The following is an 18253-nucleotide window of genomic DNA, read 5'->3' on the forward strand; positions in this document are numbered from 1 at the left end:
CAAAATAGAATGTTGAGGTTTTCCTATGGAAACGTGGTCCTAACTATAACTACCTACTGGCTATCGCCAGTAGGTAATATATATATATATATATATATATATATATATATATATATATATATTGGATGTGCGGGTCCAGATAGTGAAAGACAAGCTTACAACCTCATTATACCGCAAGCAAACAGCTGGTAATTCGCTGCTGCACTTGTCTAGTTCACATCCTCCCCACCTAATACAAAGCAACCCCTATGGGGAAATGCTTAGGATATGGTGCATTTGCAGTAATGAAACAGATTTATTTGACAAGCAATCAGAATGTAAAGAACGCTTTCTATCAAGAGGGTATAGAACGGATGTAATAGATGCTGCAATCACTAAGTCTAGACAGAAAGCCAGGGAGGATCTGCTTCAATACAAACCCAAGCATAGTGGGGGGTTAAAGCTGGTGGATGAACCTACTAGACTAATACTGACCTATTCAAAGCAGGAGAAGCAAATAAGGCCCATCATCAGGCGTAATCGGCCCATTGTAAAGGATGACCCTGTTATAGGTGGTCTTTTACCAGCACAGCCGGCAATCACATATAGAAAGACATGGTCAATGGTAGATGCACTGGTACGGAGCAGCCCAGAAGACATGGGGTCAGGTAGCTGGCTATCAGCAAGAAAGGAATTTTTCACCAAATGTTCAAACTGTAAAGCCTGTCAATATGGCATTAACAAAACCTCCTTCAAAACAGCATTTGAAGATAAGACACGGCTAATAGACAAACACTTAACCTGTAAAACCGAATACGCAGTTTACCTTCTGGAATGCATCTGCAACCTTAAATATATAGGTAGTACAAAGTTGGAGGCGCATAAGAGGATCCTCCAGCACACAAAGGCTGTAATTAGCAATGATGTTAGCTATCCGGTGGCTAGGCATTTCAGAGAGCACCACAATAGCAATCCTAAACATCTGAAATATTATGTTATTGATGCAGTGCCAGCCCAGTAAAGAGGGGGTAACCGAGAAGCCCAGCTAAGACGCCTAGAGACTCGCTATATACTCGAGCTCGACACCAAGTATCCAGGAGGTCTCAATTCGAGTGCGGACCTCTATACATATCTTTAGTTGGAGAACAGGGAGGAAATGCGTCCTAGGTACACAGGGCGGGTTTATCGAGGTACAAAGTATCTTTGTCAGTTGAGAACTGAATATTAATTTTTATGTGATGCTTTTACTGTGTGGTTTTACTTTTCCTATTTTTGACCCCCTTTTGCACATGTAGTGTATTGTAACCACTTTGGAACTCCATGTAATCAGGCCATTGAGATATTATGTCATATGTAGGCCACAGTGGAAAATTGATATGCAATTTTGTAGCACTTTAGTTCTTTTTTTGCACTGAAAACCCATCAGGGTTAGAGAGAGGGAATTAGGCACTTAGTTACTTTATTGGTATATATATGTTTTCTTAACATTTGCTATTTGCACACTATATAAATAGTTCGAAAGTAGAAGAAGGTACGGACCAGGGTAGATAAATCATGATGGTATTTAAACCAGCAAATCCCGGGATATAAGGGTCAATCCATAGTGAGGAGGGAATATGTTATGTGCATTGGTCAAAATAAATGTAGCATTGTTTGGGGAAACTCCTTATAAATGATAAATAGATAATAGCAAATGTACATCTGTGGGGATTGGGAGTCAGACAAATAGTCTGTAAGTGTGATATTACATTATTTTTAGTTAACCAAGTGAGAGAATGGGTCATCAAACAAATAAGAAATGGTAATGCATTTATGCTAAAACACCAAATTTGGGGTATCCGTAAAAGGTCAAATTTGCACATGTAAATTTCCATTGTTTTTTTAATTCAATATGATTGTTTTTATAATAGTATTTATACTTTTATTGTGCTAACATGACAAATGGAAATGCATTAATGCCAAAACATTAATTACGAGACCTACACAAATTGCCTAATTTGCACATGTAAATATCCATAATTGTGTTTTTAATTCAATATGGTTGTTTATAGGATAGGATAAACATTTTTAAAGCGCTCCAATGCCAAGGAGGGTACGGAGAATGTAAGGGCCGTGGAACCGGTGATTTAATATGATGGAAACAGCCAGCATTTCAGCGTTTTCCTAAAAAACTGCTGGTTGGGTTGAAGTCTCATAGTGGCTAGTAATTGGTTCCACAGTCTAGCTGCACAGAATGATAGACTCCAGCCTCCCCATCTAGCTCTCCGAATTTTAGGAGTGTAGATGAGGCCATATTAGTGGATCTAAGCATTCTGGAGGGGGTGTACCAAGAGAACGCTTTCTGGATCTTGGCCGCACCACCTCCATAGAGCGCCTTGGGCACCAAGCAGAGTGCCTTAAATTCCATTCGTTGCTGTATAGGAAGCCAGTGAAGTGCTCTTATACCCGCCGAGGTAGAGTGCCCCTTGGGGATGTTCAGTAACAGTCGTGCCGCAGCATTTTGTAATGATTGCAATTTCATCCTCTGTGATTTGTCTATGCCCATAAAAAGCGCATTGCAGTAATGCAGTTTTGAGAGAAAAAGGGCTACTACTATGTTTTTCCGAAGTTCCTGAGGGATGAAAGGGAAAATCTTCCGAAAGCTCTTCAATAGGAAGAAACAAGAGGAAGTCAGACGGTTGACCGGGGCAGCAAAGTTGAGCTGATCATCAAAGATCACTCCTAAGTTCTTAACCTTAGCCGTGGGTTGGGGACATTCACCTGCCTCTGTCGGTCACCAGGATTTATTCCACAGTGAGTGGCCCTTGCCAAACTCCAGTACCTCCGTCTTGTCAGTGTTTATTTTAAGGATGTTTTGACTCATCCAAGTCATAATCTCTGTCATGTAGGCGTGGAAACTAATGGCAGCCATCTCAGGATCCTTGGACACCAATATTACAAGCTGAGAATCATCAGCGTTCGAGACCAATGTAAAGCCGTGCTTTCTGATAGGACTGGCCAGCAGAGTGACATATATGTTAAAAAGCGTCTGGGACAAAGCGGAGCCCTGCGGTACTCCGCATGGGAGGGGAAAGGTGTCAGATTTTAGGTTGTCCCAATCTATATTTTGCTCCAGTGCCGCCAGAAAGGAGGAGAGAAGGGCCAGAGCGGTGTCCTCAATTCCTATGACCTTCAGCCGCCGCCCTAACACCGTGTGATTCACAGTGTCAAATGCTGCTGATAGGTCAAGGAAGAACAGAACCGCTCTGCCTCCCCCGTCCATCACTCTGCGAATCTCCTCCGTAGCCATGATCAGGGCTGTCTCAGTGGAGTGGCATGGCCGGAAACCATGTTGGGTGGAGTCAAGCAGATTATTGGAGTCAAGATATACAGTTAACTCCTTGTTAATAGCCTTTTCAAGAATTTTGTCTGCTACCGGCAACCCAGAGATTGGGAGGTAATGTTTGGTCTAAATGTGGGGTCGAGGGCCGTTTTTTTAAAGATTGGCCTAATGGATGCTTTTTTCCAGGCACATGGATAAATACCCGACTCTAAGACTTGGTTTAGGAGGGGGGTAAGGTATGTGCTAATTGTCCCAGAAGCTAGGTGCATAGTGGCAGTGGGGCAAGGATCATTAGGGGATCCTTGTTTGGTGGATAAGAGGAGATTGTTCACATCTTCCTGAGAGAGCGCCCGGAATCTGGTCAGCTGGTAGTGAACTACCTTCTTCTCAACTGCTGGCCTAATAAGACCATCCGTGACATCAGACGTGTTTAGGAGATCATTGTATATCAGTTGCACCTTGTTTTGGAAAATTATAGCCCATTCATTACAAAGTGCTTGATCCGGACTAAATTGATTAGCCTGCGGTGATTTGGCTAAAAGTTGAATGGATTTAAATAGTTCCTTTGGGGAATTGCTAGCCTCCTCAATTTTTTCAGTTAAGTAGGCACATTTGGCCTTAATAATTGCCTCTTTATATTGTTCTAGCAATAGGTTGTAGGCCAATTTGTGCTCTTTACTGTAGTCTGATCTCCAAATTCGTTCACATTTCCTACATTTGACCTTGATACATTTAAGGTCAGGCCATACCATGGCGAGGTGGCTGGGCCTCTTTTTACCATGATAGTTTTTTCTGGTGCAACGCAATTAACTGCTGTTTGCATCCAGTTATCGAATTGATGGACTGATTCATCATTGTCCCTGCCCAAAGTGGGGGGGGGGCACATGTTGAGGGCCTGTTCTAGATCATTGCCTTGTATCTTACTCCACAGACGCGTTTTCATCTTGGATGGTGTCCTAGGAAGATAGTTAGGGAGCTGAGTTATCTTGAAGTCAAAGTAGACAGCACTGTGGTCTGTCCAGGGTAGTAGTGAAGTTTTGGTCAGGTTAATGTTTGGGTTATTAGTAAAGATACCATCGAGAGTGTGGCTAGCTAGAAGAGTGGGCTCTGATACTATTTGGGTGAGTCCATAAGCTGCTAAATTGCCAAGGAGTTTGGTTGTGTCTGAATTATTACTAAGCTTCAGATAATAGTTAAAATCCCCCAAAATAGTGAGGGAGTCAACACATGACTCTAATAGGGTCTGAAGGGCTTGCGCAAAAGCCGCTCTTGGACCTGGTGGTCGGTAAATGAGTAGACCTTGGAACGTGGAGGTGTTGCTTAGCTTGATAGAATAACGCATCACCTTTCGCAGGGAGCAGTGTAATTACCTCAGTTCGCATCTTTAAGTTTTCCCAATGGATTATGGCTATTTCATCTCATTTGTTACCAGTCCTTTCATGTCTGGCCACTACGTAACCTAGTGGAAGGGCAGTGTTCCAGTCAGGGTCTGAGGTCTCATCAAACCAAGTCTCATTCAGAAAGACTATGTTAGGATTAGAGAGCTGAATCAGGCATTCAAGCTGATACTTATGTTTAATTACAGATCGCGTGTTTAGCAATATGCATTGAAGAGACTGGTCAGGTCGTGTCATGACCCCTCTAGTGGAGCGGCTGTTATTACCAGTGGGAGTCGGAGAATCATTCAGACCACTCACCATCTTTGCCATCTTCCACCCCAAACCCGCCTTTCCAGAGTCCTTAGCGCCTTGTACCAAGCCAAAGGCCCGGTGAAACCAGTAGCCACAATTGGTGCACTTCAACTCACCAGGCTTATCTTATGCAAGAAGAACGTTCGGGGCACACCAATCAGCTCTCCTGAGCTCAATTCGTTTTTCCCTGGTAAAGATGTGGGGCCTCAATAGGCCAGGGGTTCTGGCGCTAGGCACGCTCCGGGCACCAACGGGCACAGACGGGCTTGCCTTTGGCGCGCCTTGGGCGCGCCGGCAGAGCAGTCGCGCCTGCGTGCTATTTGTAGCTGGGCGAGACAAAACTAGAGCGCTGACCTTACAGAACGGCGGGCTCACTCTAACAGGTGGGCACCTCAGGTCGGCGTGTAATCACGGAACGAGTTAGGCAAGAGTGTTTTAAAAGGTACGAATGTAAAAACAACTAGCATACAAATGTCAGAGTGCAAAAATTAAAACAAATGACATACAGAATATTGATGTGCAAATTACGCCAGAGCAGCAATCACCAAGTCACGGCTCAAAGGGCCTCCGTGATTTATACTTTTACTTATACTTTTATTACGATGTGCAAGCATATTTATATGTAGTATGTCTTTCATTTCTTTCACTTGAAGCACAAACACTGTCACTTTAAAATGGCGATTGTATGTGCCAGCGTTGTCATTTGATCAAGGCTGGGATCGGCCCAAACGCGTAATGGCGGAATGGTGTGAGGAATAAATCATCAGCACGAAGTTTTGGTTCTGCTCTTGTTACTCTCCCCTGAGGAGGACTTTGTGGCGAGGCTTTGGTAATATATATATATATATATATATATATATATATATATATATATATATATATATATATATATATATATATATATATTACACTGCTTCTTACCCTCTCTCACTTCCAGAAAAGACACAGCACTCACGGGGGAGAGTCTCCAGCTTTATTGAGACTCTTCAACGCATCAGATGCGTTTCGGCAGTCGCCTTTCTCGATGGTACGAGGGCGCGCCAGAAACGGCCATTTTTTATACTTTATTTGCAAACCATATTTCCTGTTTGCAGATAGTAACAACATAGAAGAGGGACCAACACTCATATTGTAATGTGAGCGCCATTTTAGCCTAGTCTGTATTTTATATCTTAAGGCACATTTGGAAGAGTAACGCCGATATTGGTGCAAAACTCACACCTAGTTCACTAAAAGCATATTAAATAATGGACTATCTCAGGCAAAACAGCAGAATCTAGCCCTGAATGGGCCAATACATTGCCATCTAATCTTTACGTGCCACACTTTCATAATCCAGCCCTAAATAGGCACACTTATACACAGTAATTCTATTCAGCCGCCCTCACATACCTAGTGGTCCCTCCCCTAACATTTCCCCATACTTCACCCAGTGACATTCCCGATTGCATTTACATATACATGATGATTAAGACTAATGTAAGTAGAAAACTCAATTAATGCATTATCCAGAATATTCAATTATATATTTCTTCCAACATTTCATTTACCAAAGTACTTAACGTATCATTTAATCCATTGATTGCTTGATTATCATTCCCAATTCTAAACAAATTGGGATAGGAAATAGGACCAGTGATGTCATCAGTGATGTTACTGACCAAGTCATGAGTGATGTAATGTGTGACGTCATCAGCAGTGCATTGCGGGGGCGTGAGTTATAGTTAGCTGAACTAACAATAACGGGGGGAATTTCACGGGTTTTGTACGAGTGAAATGTCCAGCTAACTATAACTTTCTCTAAAACCTATGGTTTTTTCAGTGAATTTCTAAGGTTTCCTAAATGCTAATTCCTAACTATAACGTCTCTGAAACCTATGGTTTTTTCAGTGAATTTCGAAGGTTTTTTAAATGCTAATTTCTAACTAGAACGTGCCTGAAACCTATGGTTTTTTCAGTGAATTTCAAAGGTTTTTTTAAATGCTAGTTTCTAACTATGCCTACAGAGGTAGGACATGTGATGAAAGAAAAAACAACGCACAGCAAGAAAAAAAATAAATGCAGAAAGAAGCAACAGAAGTCCACAAAGACGAAGAAAACTGCAGGAAAAATAAGAGACAGGTATTGGTGGTAACTGAATCCCACTAACCAGGCCTAGAGCCAGTGCTATGCTAAAAGACACTTAGAATACAGTGAAAACGCTTGAGGGCCCCTTGGGTCCAACTAGCCCGCTAGGTACATCCAGTAAGCGCCACAGAGCTGCGTTGCAGAGGTGTAAAAAGGTGCACGGCCTGGACAACCTCTCTGCAACGCAGCGCAGTGGCGCTTACTGGAAGCACCTGGTGGGCTAGGTAGCCCACAGGGGCCCTCAGGATTGCAGGGGAATTATTTCCCCAACTTAAAATGCGCCATAGGGCGTGTTTGCACACGTCCCCTCAGGCCCGGTGCCCTCCCTTCACCACTGTGTAAACACGCCCTGTGGCCGTTTTAAGTTGGGAGATTAACTCCCCTTGAATCCTGAGGGTCCCTAGGGTCCAACTAGCCCACTAGGTACCTCCAGTAAGCGCCACAGAGCTGCTTTGCAGAGAGGAGTAAAAAGGGGTACGGCCTGGACCACCTCTCTGCAACGCAGTGCAGTGGCGCTTACTGGAAGCAACTGGTGGGCTAGTTGGCCCTCAGGGGCCCTCAGGATTGAAAGGGAATTATTTCCCCAACTGAAAACGCGTCACAGGACATGTTTGCACACGTCACCTCAGGCCCCGTCCCCTCCGTTCACCACTGTGTAAACATGCCCTGTGGCCATTTTAAGTTGGGAGATTAAGACCCCTTGAATCCTGAGGGTCCCTAGGGTCCAACTAGCCCACTAGGTACCTCCAGTAAGCGCCACAGAGCTATGTTACAGAGTGTTGTAAAAAGGGGCATGGCCTTGGCCACCTCTCTGTGCGCTTACTGGAGGTAAGTGGTGGTCTAGTTGGCCCCCAGCGACCCTCAGGATTGAAGAGGAATTAATTCCCCAACTTAAAACGCACCACAGGGTGTGTTTGCACACATGTCACCTCAGGCCCCGCCCCCTCCCTTCACCACTGAGCAAAAACGCACCCCATGGCGCGTTTTGAGTTGGGGGATAAAGTCCCCTTGAATCCTGATGGTCCCTGTGTGCCCTTGGTGGGGGGAACGAAGAGCACATTACTTCCCATTATAGAAATGCTCAGAGAGGTGCCCTTTGGAAAAGAGCAATACTGAAGACATCCTAATGTGTACTAGTACTAGAGATCTGTTAATGTTCCATGATAGGTAGTTTTTATTGTCAAATTGCCTCTCATCTAGTGCTTGGTACAACAGTCCTACAGTGCTTTTATTAGAGATTAAAGTATTACCTAAGTAAACAGGAAATAAGCCCTGCTCAGTCGACCCAACATTCAAAGCTATGGTATACAGATTTCAAGCAGATTTCTACGGCACATACACAACCCTACTAAATTATCCTTTCTTGTATATTAGAATATCACTAGCAAATGTATGGGCTTTTTTTACAGACCAATCAGAAGAATTAAGTTTGTGCCTAATAAATCTCCTTATCCTGGCACTGTGTCAAACAGATTCATGCCCATTTCGCAGTTAGACCAGACAACTACCTATAGTGAAAGAAATATCTTCGGAAATGTACTTCAGAACTGTACAGGCAAATCTATAATGTATGTGGCTGGCTTGACAAACAAGTTGGCAAATTTAGATTGGCAAAACTTTATTGAATGCTATGCAGTTCTCTGTCTACAGGAAACCTCGCTAACTGACACTGTGTCCATTGATGGTTTTGCTACCTATTTTACTCCTGTAGTTCCAGGATCCATGAGCAGGGCCAAGGGAAGACCTATCACTCTTATCTCTCATGTTTCCGGGTCAGGTTATATGGATGAGCCTGTGTTCTGTACACTATCACGTCATCATGTTACATTGTCTGACAAAGCATATGTTATTGATACATTTCTATAACAATACATTTTGATCCAAGCAATGCTGCAATGGCAAAATCACTGCATGAAGACATTGAATGTAGTGTAAGAAATATAAGTGGCAGGTATGTGGTTGTATGGTGGGGGATTTTAATATGAAGCATTGCCAACTATACTCAACTGAGTCTTGTGGGCTGGAGGACTATGATGAGGACCCCATTACCTAGTTTGTCTATAGTTCGTATGGTGATTAACTTAATGTGGTACACATGAAATATAACTTAATATTTGCCTTTGACTCCCTAAGCACTGATCCAGTTATCACCCCAATTTTTTTCAGGCGGGGTATTCACAGTCCAATTGTTTTTATCTTATTTTCTGCAAATCTAAGAGAATGAGAAGTTGACTATTTTTTTATCAGAATCTTCCCTTAGCGGTCATAGGTTTCTAGTTTTAGCAATTTATGACACATTTTTTGCTAAGAAACAGTGGGAAGTCAATCCCCTACCGTTAAAGGGGTGACCATGAACTGGACAAAGGTTAATAATGATTCTTTTTTGTCTGCTTTATTGGGCCTAATACTTCCTGATTTCTTGCTGTGCGTTAGTGAAATATTAACATGGGGGGGGGGGGGTTCGAGTTACTAAACGGATTTCATAGAATCTGCGTCACAGTACATGACATGTTAACAGTCCCAATTAGTCTTAATAACAAGAAGCAAGCTAAATGGTTCGATGCCAACTGCAATAAAGTTCATAATTAGCAGCTGGCAGCACTTCAAGAAGCCGATAGGAATTTGGAGGGGTTACACAGTTGCAGGTAGGCATAAAAGAAGGCTTTAAGGGTCCGTAAAAAGACTATCAGCGAGGAAGCTTATCACTCCCTAGTACTATCTAGTGATCTCAAAGATTAGAAAGCTTTCTGGAAGACAGTGAATCATAACTATTTTGAAAAGGAAACAGGTCTGGTCTGGATACAGTGATTCCAATGGAAGACTAAGTAGCACATTTTACTCACCTGTACTCTGGCCCTGCTTCAATGGAGTACTCTACTAGTGCAGACAAAGTTATAGTTGCAACACAAGCCCCCCCAGTTTCATCCTTTTCTCCTTTGTTCTCCTCTATGCCATTCTCAGGATTAGAGATTGAATTGAGTGATGTGATAGCTGTAATAGATGCCCTGCTGGGAAAGCTCCCGGGTCAGATGGCATACCGACAATTTATTTTAAGGCAAATATACTTTTGTGGGCTCCCCTTTTGACAAATATCTTTAAGACAGCTCTAATAATGGTCCCACCTAAGAACCGGTCCCCATCTTTAAAAAAGTATCTAAGGGGAATCCGCGGTGCTATTGCCCAATATCAACTCAACTAATAATGGGACGCATTTTGTTGGAGTACTTGCAAACTTTGGTGAGTGAGCATACTGTACTTTCAGAGATCCAATTTGGCTTTTGTCCTAGTTTAGGAACAGTTGAGCAGTGCCTCGAATTATGTCTCCTAATAAGTAGGTACACTGTGGCCAAGGGCGGAAAAAAGTATCTGGCATTCATGGATCTGAGCTCAGCTTTTGATTCAGTCAATAGATCCAAGATGTGGAGCATCAAGCTAGACCTTGGGGTAGAGGCGAATATTGTGAATTTCTTATGAGAACCCATGTTGAGGTGACTGCGAGCATGAGGCATGGCCCAGGGTGGAAGGGGTGCGGGGACAACCAAATCCTTTGAACTTGCCAGAGGCTTAGGCTAGGGTTGTATTCCGTCACCCTTCAGTTTTTTCTTTGTATGTGAATGATTTAGAAGAGCAATTATTGGAACTTAAAGTTGATTGTCCATGATTAGGCAAATGCAGTGTGCCAGCACTGATTTACCCCAACAACATAGTTTTAATAGCCAGGAGGTGATTGGCCTACAGCGGTTGCATGAAAGATTTTGCACATTTATGGCCAGCTTGGATCTCACAGTCAATTAGGCAAAAACCCACGTAACGGTCTATGGATCCCAAAAAAAGGAAGGCATTCTCAGGATACAGTTTGATGAGAAATTTACCTGGGACCCATTAAAATCTATTGGGGCTGCTGCTCTTGCAAAAATGACAGAGGCTCAATCAGTGAGCTCACAACAATATACAAAGCAAAATGTTGCATAAATGCCAGGTATGGGGCTGGTGTTTGGGGATTCAGCAACCAACTTGGGCTTGAGAGGGTTGAGAATGGATTTATTAAAGGGCTGTTGGCTGTGTCAAAATCCACAAGCTCTTACATCTGTCACTCCGAAATTGGGCTAGGGTATATTAATGATACTATCAAGCTGCAGCCACTATTGCTTGAAATTTGGTCAAAGAGTGAAACCTCTTTTAACCAGGTGGTTCTTGCTGACTGTCTAAAGCTGGAACATTTCTTGAAAATTCCCTGGATCTCATATTTATATATACAACATAAAAGAATCAAAAAACCAATAGCATAAAACATATAGAAACATTACAAGTTTAAAATACATATAAAAGGGGATTCTCAAATCACAATATAACTGATGCCCTCTGCTGTAGAGCAAAAGTTGCAGTTGAAAAGCAAATCCTCACTGTTGACGGTCACTGAGTAACCTACGCCCCACTCTACCAACATTCCGACCAGTCACCCCCCTAGAGGTTGAGCAAACCCTCATGAAAATGAAAAGTGGGTCTCCCTTGGACCCAGCACCTATAAGGTTCCTCAAGACCATTGCTTCAGTAATCATACCCACTGTCACGGATCTCATCAACAGCTCGTTCGCCCACGGAACCGTTCCCGACAGCTGGAAGAGTGCTGTGGTTAAAGCTCTCTTAAAAAAACCTCAGCTAGACCCATCGGACCTGTCTAACTACAGACCAATATCTCTACTCCCTGGTATCAGCAAAGTCACTGAGAAACTGGTAAACACCCAACTTTCCCAGTTCCTTGAAACCAACCACCTGCTCCGACAATCCCAAACCGGATTTCGCCCGGGCCATGGAACAGACACTGCACTCCTCGCAGTCATCGAGGAGGCAAGGGGCATACTGGATTCAGGAGGATCAGTGGCAGTGATCCTCCTGGACCTGAGCGCAGCCTTTGATACGGTCAACCACCGTATCCTTCTGCATAGACTGGCCGTTGCAGGACTTACCGAGACAGCAATCAAATGGGTTGAATCCTTCCTCTCAGGGCGCACTTTCCAAGTGTGGGATGACAATCATCATTCATCTACCCTCCCACTCACAAGCGGCGTCCCTCAGGGCTCCTCCCTTAGCCCGACGCTTTTTAACGTCTATATGGCCCCACTCGAGGACGTGGTAACCCCATTTAATATAAAAATGGTGAGCTACGCTGACGATACCCAACTAGTCGTCTCCTTGTCCCAGTTGACTGACCATCCAGAAAATCTGACTAACTGCCTCATAGGAATTCATAACTGGATGAATAACTCATCACTAAAACTGAACGGGACAAAGACAGAAGTGATGCTGCTAGGAAAGCAATGGACGACCATCCCTCCAACACTCTGGCCCGATGTGTTCGGAGAAACCCCCCACCCAAAACGTGAAATCAAGACACTCGGGGTGTGGCTCGAACCACAGCTCACGATGAAAACTCAAGCCACTAAAATCTCTGGCACCTGCTTCGGGCTCATGCGCACGACCCGCAAAATCCTGCCCTTACTGCCACCTACTTCCAGGAAGCTACTCATCCAGGGACTAGTGCTGTCCCGCCTGGACTACAGCAACCTGGTTTATCTGGGATCCCCCGAGTCCACCATCACGAAACTCCAGCGGACACAGAACGCGGCGGCACGCATGCTCACTAACACCCCCTCCAGAACGTCCGCCAAGCCGGCCCTCAAAGCCCTTCACTGGCTCCCGGTGCGCCAGAGGGTGCAATTCAAAGTGATGTGCACAACATACAAGCTGTTCAATGGATCTGGTCCAGCGATCCTTAGCAAAATGATCACTCCCTACATAGCAACCAGATCCCTACGATCGCAGAATGAGAACCTTGCCAGCACCCCTAGATTCAAAAGAACCCGTACAGGAGGTCGACAATTCTCCGTTCAAGCGGCGAAGGGCTGGAACGCACTCCCCCGCTCCCTCAGACTAGAACCCAACTATCTGGTCTTCCGCAAGAAACTAAAGACTTACCTATTTCCTAAATAAATTCCCTATGTTGCTCTCCCCCCCTCTCCTTCCCCTCTACAGGACTTCAAGTCACATAGCGCGGGGATGCCCTTGGGTCACCAGGCGCTCTAGAAATCGCTAAAATAAAAATAAAATAAAAATAAATAAATATATATATATATATATATATATATATATTCCTCCAGTCACTGTCAACGGTGAGGATTTGCTTTTTAACTGCAACTTTTATTCAGCAGAGGGCATCAGTTATGTTGTGATTTAAGAATTCCCTTTTTAGGTTGAGCCTAGGCAGCGCGCATGCGCTGTCTGGAAGACCTGGTGTGAATAATATACGGAGTGTAATCCCCCCTGCTGCTTGGGATTGGTTTACTCCTGTGCCCCTCTTGCTTGCTGGCTCCTCTTTGGTAGATGCTCCGGAAACATCACTTCTGTTTATCGGGCAGCAGAATCGCCCAACTACAGTTTCCTAACACTGTGAGTGTTTATATATTATTTTGGGGACTACTTTTTTTTTTTCTGTTTGTGTGACACTGTGGGGGCTTATTTCTCGTACTGTGTGCTGCACTTCATTTCATCATTACAGCGACCGCTTCACGGGCCACCCGCACATAACTTTTATCTATACATGTGCCGCGCTTCATGTTACAGCACGGCACCCGTGTTTATATTTCTTTTTTTTTATGCATCCACTTTTATTTACACAGGCGCTGGCCGCGCATCATGTTTCAGCACGGCACCCATGTTTATATTTCTTTTTTTTACGCATCCACTTCACTCCAACAAACCCACTCTCCCCCCACTCCCTGCTCCTTGCCCCTTTCAAATAAATTACAAGTTTTACCTCAGTGCAGCGCCACAGGCCATTTAGATCAACCCACTGCTGAAACTTAAAGTGCTTCGGCCGATCAGATCGGCCAGAGGCTCCACCCCTCAGTGTGAGGGGTTCTGCCTTCACATGCGCGTGTATTTGTATTTATAAATATCTAGAGATATTCATTAGTTACTGCCATGTGCACATTGTTTTAAAACATGACTTCACTGGCACTACATAAACTATGGAGTTGAAGAAAGGCAGCAATCGCATGAGAGGCCGTCTTGGGGGGTAAACTAAATCTTCAACGGCTGCTGCTTCCTGTCCCAGGCACAATAGTTGTGATAGTGCTCTGCTTGTTTCTAGTTCTTAGTACTACCGCCTGGTACACAAGACGTTTTGTGGGTGTGCCTATAACTGACAATGCCCTCATGAACAATGTAACCGCCTCTGTACCTTTTCCTGTCAGGTGTACCAATCTAAGCTCCCACAAGCTCCCACAAGTGTGTTTCATTATGAAAATAAACTGGAGATGTTGGTGACTGCGCACTGCTTCCACGGAAGGAGCTGCTGCTGTGAACTCACTCTGCATGCCCCCTCTGGTGAAGGCTGGGAGACCTGCACAGTTTTACAGACTGCTGTCTCCACTTCACTTAATGTGTGTTTCCAGTCGGTGCATCTGGAGGGGAGTCGCTCAGTTCCCTCCACTGCACCTCTCTTCAATTATCAAGGACGCAGCCAGAACCCTTGCTTTCTGTTGGGAATTGCAGTTTGGACAAGGGTCGGGTTGCAGCACCCGCCCCCAACCCCCATACAACCCCACACAACCACGATGCTTAACATCCCTGCCCGTCTTTCCAGTACCTTAGCAATAGACGTTTCAGAAGAGTGGTGAAACAGATGCATTTTTATTGAGACTCATTGACTTGTACGGCCTTATTATCCATGGGGCATTTTAGGAACTACAAAGAAAAATATCTTCGAAGGTCCATTCATTTCTGCTTGACCAGAGACAGACAGGTTTCTCTTCAATTTAAAGTCCCATAAGTTTGCCACCCTAAATGCAAATATACATTCATGAGAAGCTGCAAATATGGTTTATTGAATTAACCATCAAGGGAAAAGAAAACCAAACAGCGCCTCCCCTGTAGTTTACTTAGAGCAGCAAGAAGCAAGAAAAAAAAGCATTTGCAATGCAATATGCCTCACATTTACGCAAGTTTGAACTATTAACATTGTAAATGACAATGCCTTTTATTTATGTTTTGGGTTTTAAAACATAAATAAAAGGCATTGTCATTTATAATACTTATAGCGTAAGCTCTAGAAAATACGAGAACTATTGTATTGCAAATGTTTTTTTAATATGTTCTTTAAACGTGTAATGTTTTTATGTTTTATGGTATCATTGTTTTGGTTCTTTTATGGTCACATGATGATCAAATTAAGATTTTTGATGATGATGAAGTATTGTCTGATAGAAATACGGTGTCCTAAATATAATTTACTAACATATTGTCACATAGAATGTAGATTTTCTATTATTAACCACCTGGGGTGATATTTTTGCAAACAATATTAGGATACAATATATCAGTAAGACAATATTTTGGTTACAATATTCTGGTACCATACGGTTATTGTTTCATATTAAAGCAAGGAAGAGTGGAGAGAAGCCTGAGAATGTTTTTTCATTGATACATACAAAGGTTCTTCTTTTCATCAGTCAGATGTTTTTTGTACCAGGGATCATAGACTATCCTCTTATGCTTTTATCATGCAAATAGCACTGTCTTTAATACGTATATCGTGGGCAGTTTCCTACAGTTCTGCAGAAGGAAGGGGCAAAACAACACTCTGCCACCTTGAAGTTGGACATAGTAGTAGGTATAATGTGGAAACTTACCAATCTCCATTAGGCTAGTTGAAGACCCCGGCAGGGCAGTACAGTGACGTCCTCCATTTCGTGGTGGTATACATTCTCGACGACGGACTATAACGCCTGTACAATCCTGTGAGCAATTCGACCATGTTGTCCAGGGTGTCCATTCTCCATCCACTGTGGGAAACAAAATAAATGTGGAGATTAGAGGGGTTTAAACATAAGAAAACACTACTAAGCCATGCATTCAACTTGATTGGCCTTCACCTTGACCTTCTTAAACACTAATATATTTACTGTACCACACTTGCTACATTACTGGCCAACAACAAAATCTGAACCGACCATCACATAAGAATTTATTGACCTGTTTATGACTTCATTCACTCACAAATATGACTCTACAGCATTATAGAACCATCTCTAAAAACGTTACTGAATAACGCTCACAAATACACTGAATCACAGCATCTGCAAGTTTATTCAGCCACCCCTGTAAGGCACACACTTAGAACCTTGTTGATCAATGCTAGACCATACACATACACACCTCTAACTTTACTGAGCCACTGAAAAGGCTTCGCTGTCCAACCTCCCCAAATCCATTGAATTACAAAACACATTTTCTGAAAAGAACTTAAAACTTAACTGTGCCACAAATGTAGCCTTCTTATCCTAACTTCAGACTTTACTGACGATACATACCTGCAGATTTTGCACTGCACACATACAGCTTTATGACTCCATACGTTTTTGCTCCACACACACAGCCACACACACATACACACATACAGATACCCACCCATACACACATGCATGCTTACAACTTTAATGAGCTAAACTTGAAATGCTAACCATGCCTATAGCCTTACTGAACTATACCTTCACAATTCTATGGACAAGGCCCTTGGAGTTTACTGATTAAGACAGACAACTTTACTTCACCACACCAGGCACCCTTAACTGAATTACCTACAGGTGAAATTACCCATAAATTAATCTTTGCTCCACCATCCCCAGAAATGTATTGTAGCCAATTAATTTTGCTGGCCTACAACTATCATTTCACTGACATACACATACTGTTCTATTTACATTTTGTGGCATAGGCGTACCCGCCGTCGCCACTACATTTCCCACAGTCCTTTGGGGCAACTTGCTGGTGTGACGAGCGGTGTGCGACCTACTTTTCCTCAACTATCATTTCACTGAACGGCATCTTCAAATCTTCAAATTTGCTGAACCACTGATAGAAATTTACTGAACAACAGTCACTACTCTACTAACAATAACTACAGTATTTTTGATTTGCCCAGAAAACATTATGGGGCAACCTTCATCTTCAATTATCTGTCATCCGTATAAATGTATTGAGGTCACCTATAACCTTACTGATACCCCACCTACCACTTTACTAACCCACATTTACAACTTTACAGAATCACCACTTAAAAGTGACCAAACCTCACGAAGACAACTTATAAAACACAACTACAAAACTTTAGAAAAACGTCATTACAGCCCGAGTTAATAAAACCAGTTATGTTTCAGAATATTAAATGTATATGTATCTACGCTTTCTTTTTGCCCTCGCTTAACCATCCTAAACAATAGCAAAAAAGACCCATTTACTGTGGTGAGCTGTAGCTTATCTAGCCAGGGGGCAAAGGGTGTTTCCCTCAGCCTCTGCAGCTTACTTTATTGATCGCATTGCCCCCTGAAGTTTGTCCCACTAGGCAGCATTAAAAATATGCATGCAATTATGACTAAAAGGCAAGCAATTTATTTGAAACTAAAGTGAAGCCTTGTTACAGTTAACTATAATTTTGCAAATGAATTGCTGCTTTTCACGTACAAATGCATTGTCATTCATTTTGTTCTTGACTTTTTTGCTGCTGCTTGCCTTTCGTGTCAGGTTCCGTCATTTTTGTGCATATTGTGTAAGAAAAGAAACGGCAATGGTAGATGTGTGTGTGTCCTTTAACTGAGGGATAGCCCTTGTACTCATCTACTCTAGTATAAAAGTGAAATAGTGGTACATCTAACAGCACCCTCAGAAAAACTCAGCTGGTTTACATTTTCCTGCACCCTAGTGTGATTAAATAATTCACAGCGTCAACACTAATGTGTAAAACATTCACTCAAGCCACCAATACATTTTTAATGTACGTATGTATGTGCCCTGGTCGGAGCATTTTTCTTCTAAAGACTGGTGCATGTTTAAATTGTTGCATCATTGGTCGAATTGAAGGACTGAAACAGAACTTTTATGTTTCCTATGTTAATGTGGGAGAAAATAAATCAGTCTCTCACACACATGCACTCATATGGATATTTTCTAAAACTAGACAAATCATCTAATACAGTGCTTCCTTGAAGAGTCTTTTTCCTCCTCTGGCACCAAAACCCGCCTCCACCATTGGAATGGCATTATTCATAAAATGGCAGATATTAAAAAATACAATTTT

The 18253-nt window shown here is 42.9% G+C and overlaps 1 protein-coding gene across 1 annotated transcript in view; it reads right to left on the reverse strand.

Annotated features, from left to right (window-relative positions):
• LOC146796142 (SCO-spondin-like) overlaps positions 1–18253 on the reverse strand; it is a 1481201-nt gene that overhangs the window by 1211563 nt on the left and 251385 nt on the right. Inside the window, exon 35 of the mRNA XM_085631266.1 lies at positions 15810–15962. Coding sequence (XP_085487392.1) covers positions 15810–15962 — 153 coding nt within the window. The remainder of the gene's footprint in view (positions 1–15809; positions 15963–18253) is intronic.

The sequence above is a fragment of the Triturus cristatus genome, chromosome 10 (genome assembly GCF_964204655.1).
Source record: "Triturus cristatus chromosome 10, aTriCri1.1, whole genome shotgun sequence".
NCBI classification, from domain to species: domain Eukaryota; kingdom Metazoa; phylum Chordata; class Amphibia; order Caudata; family Salamandridae; genus Triturus; species Triturus cristatus.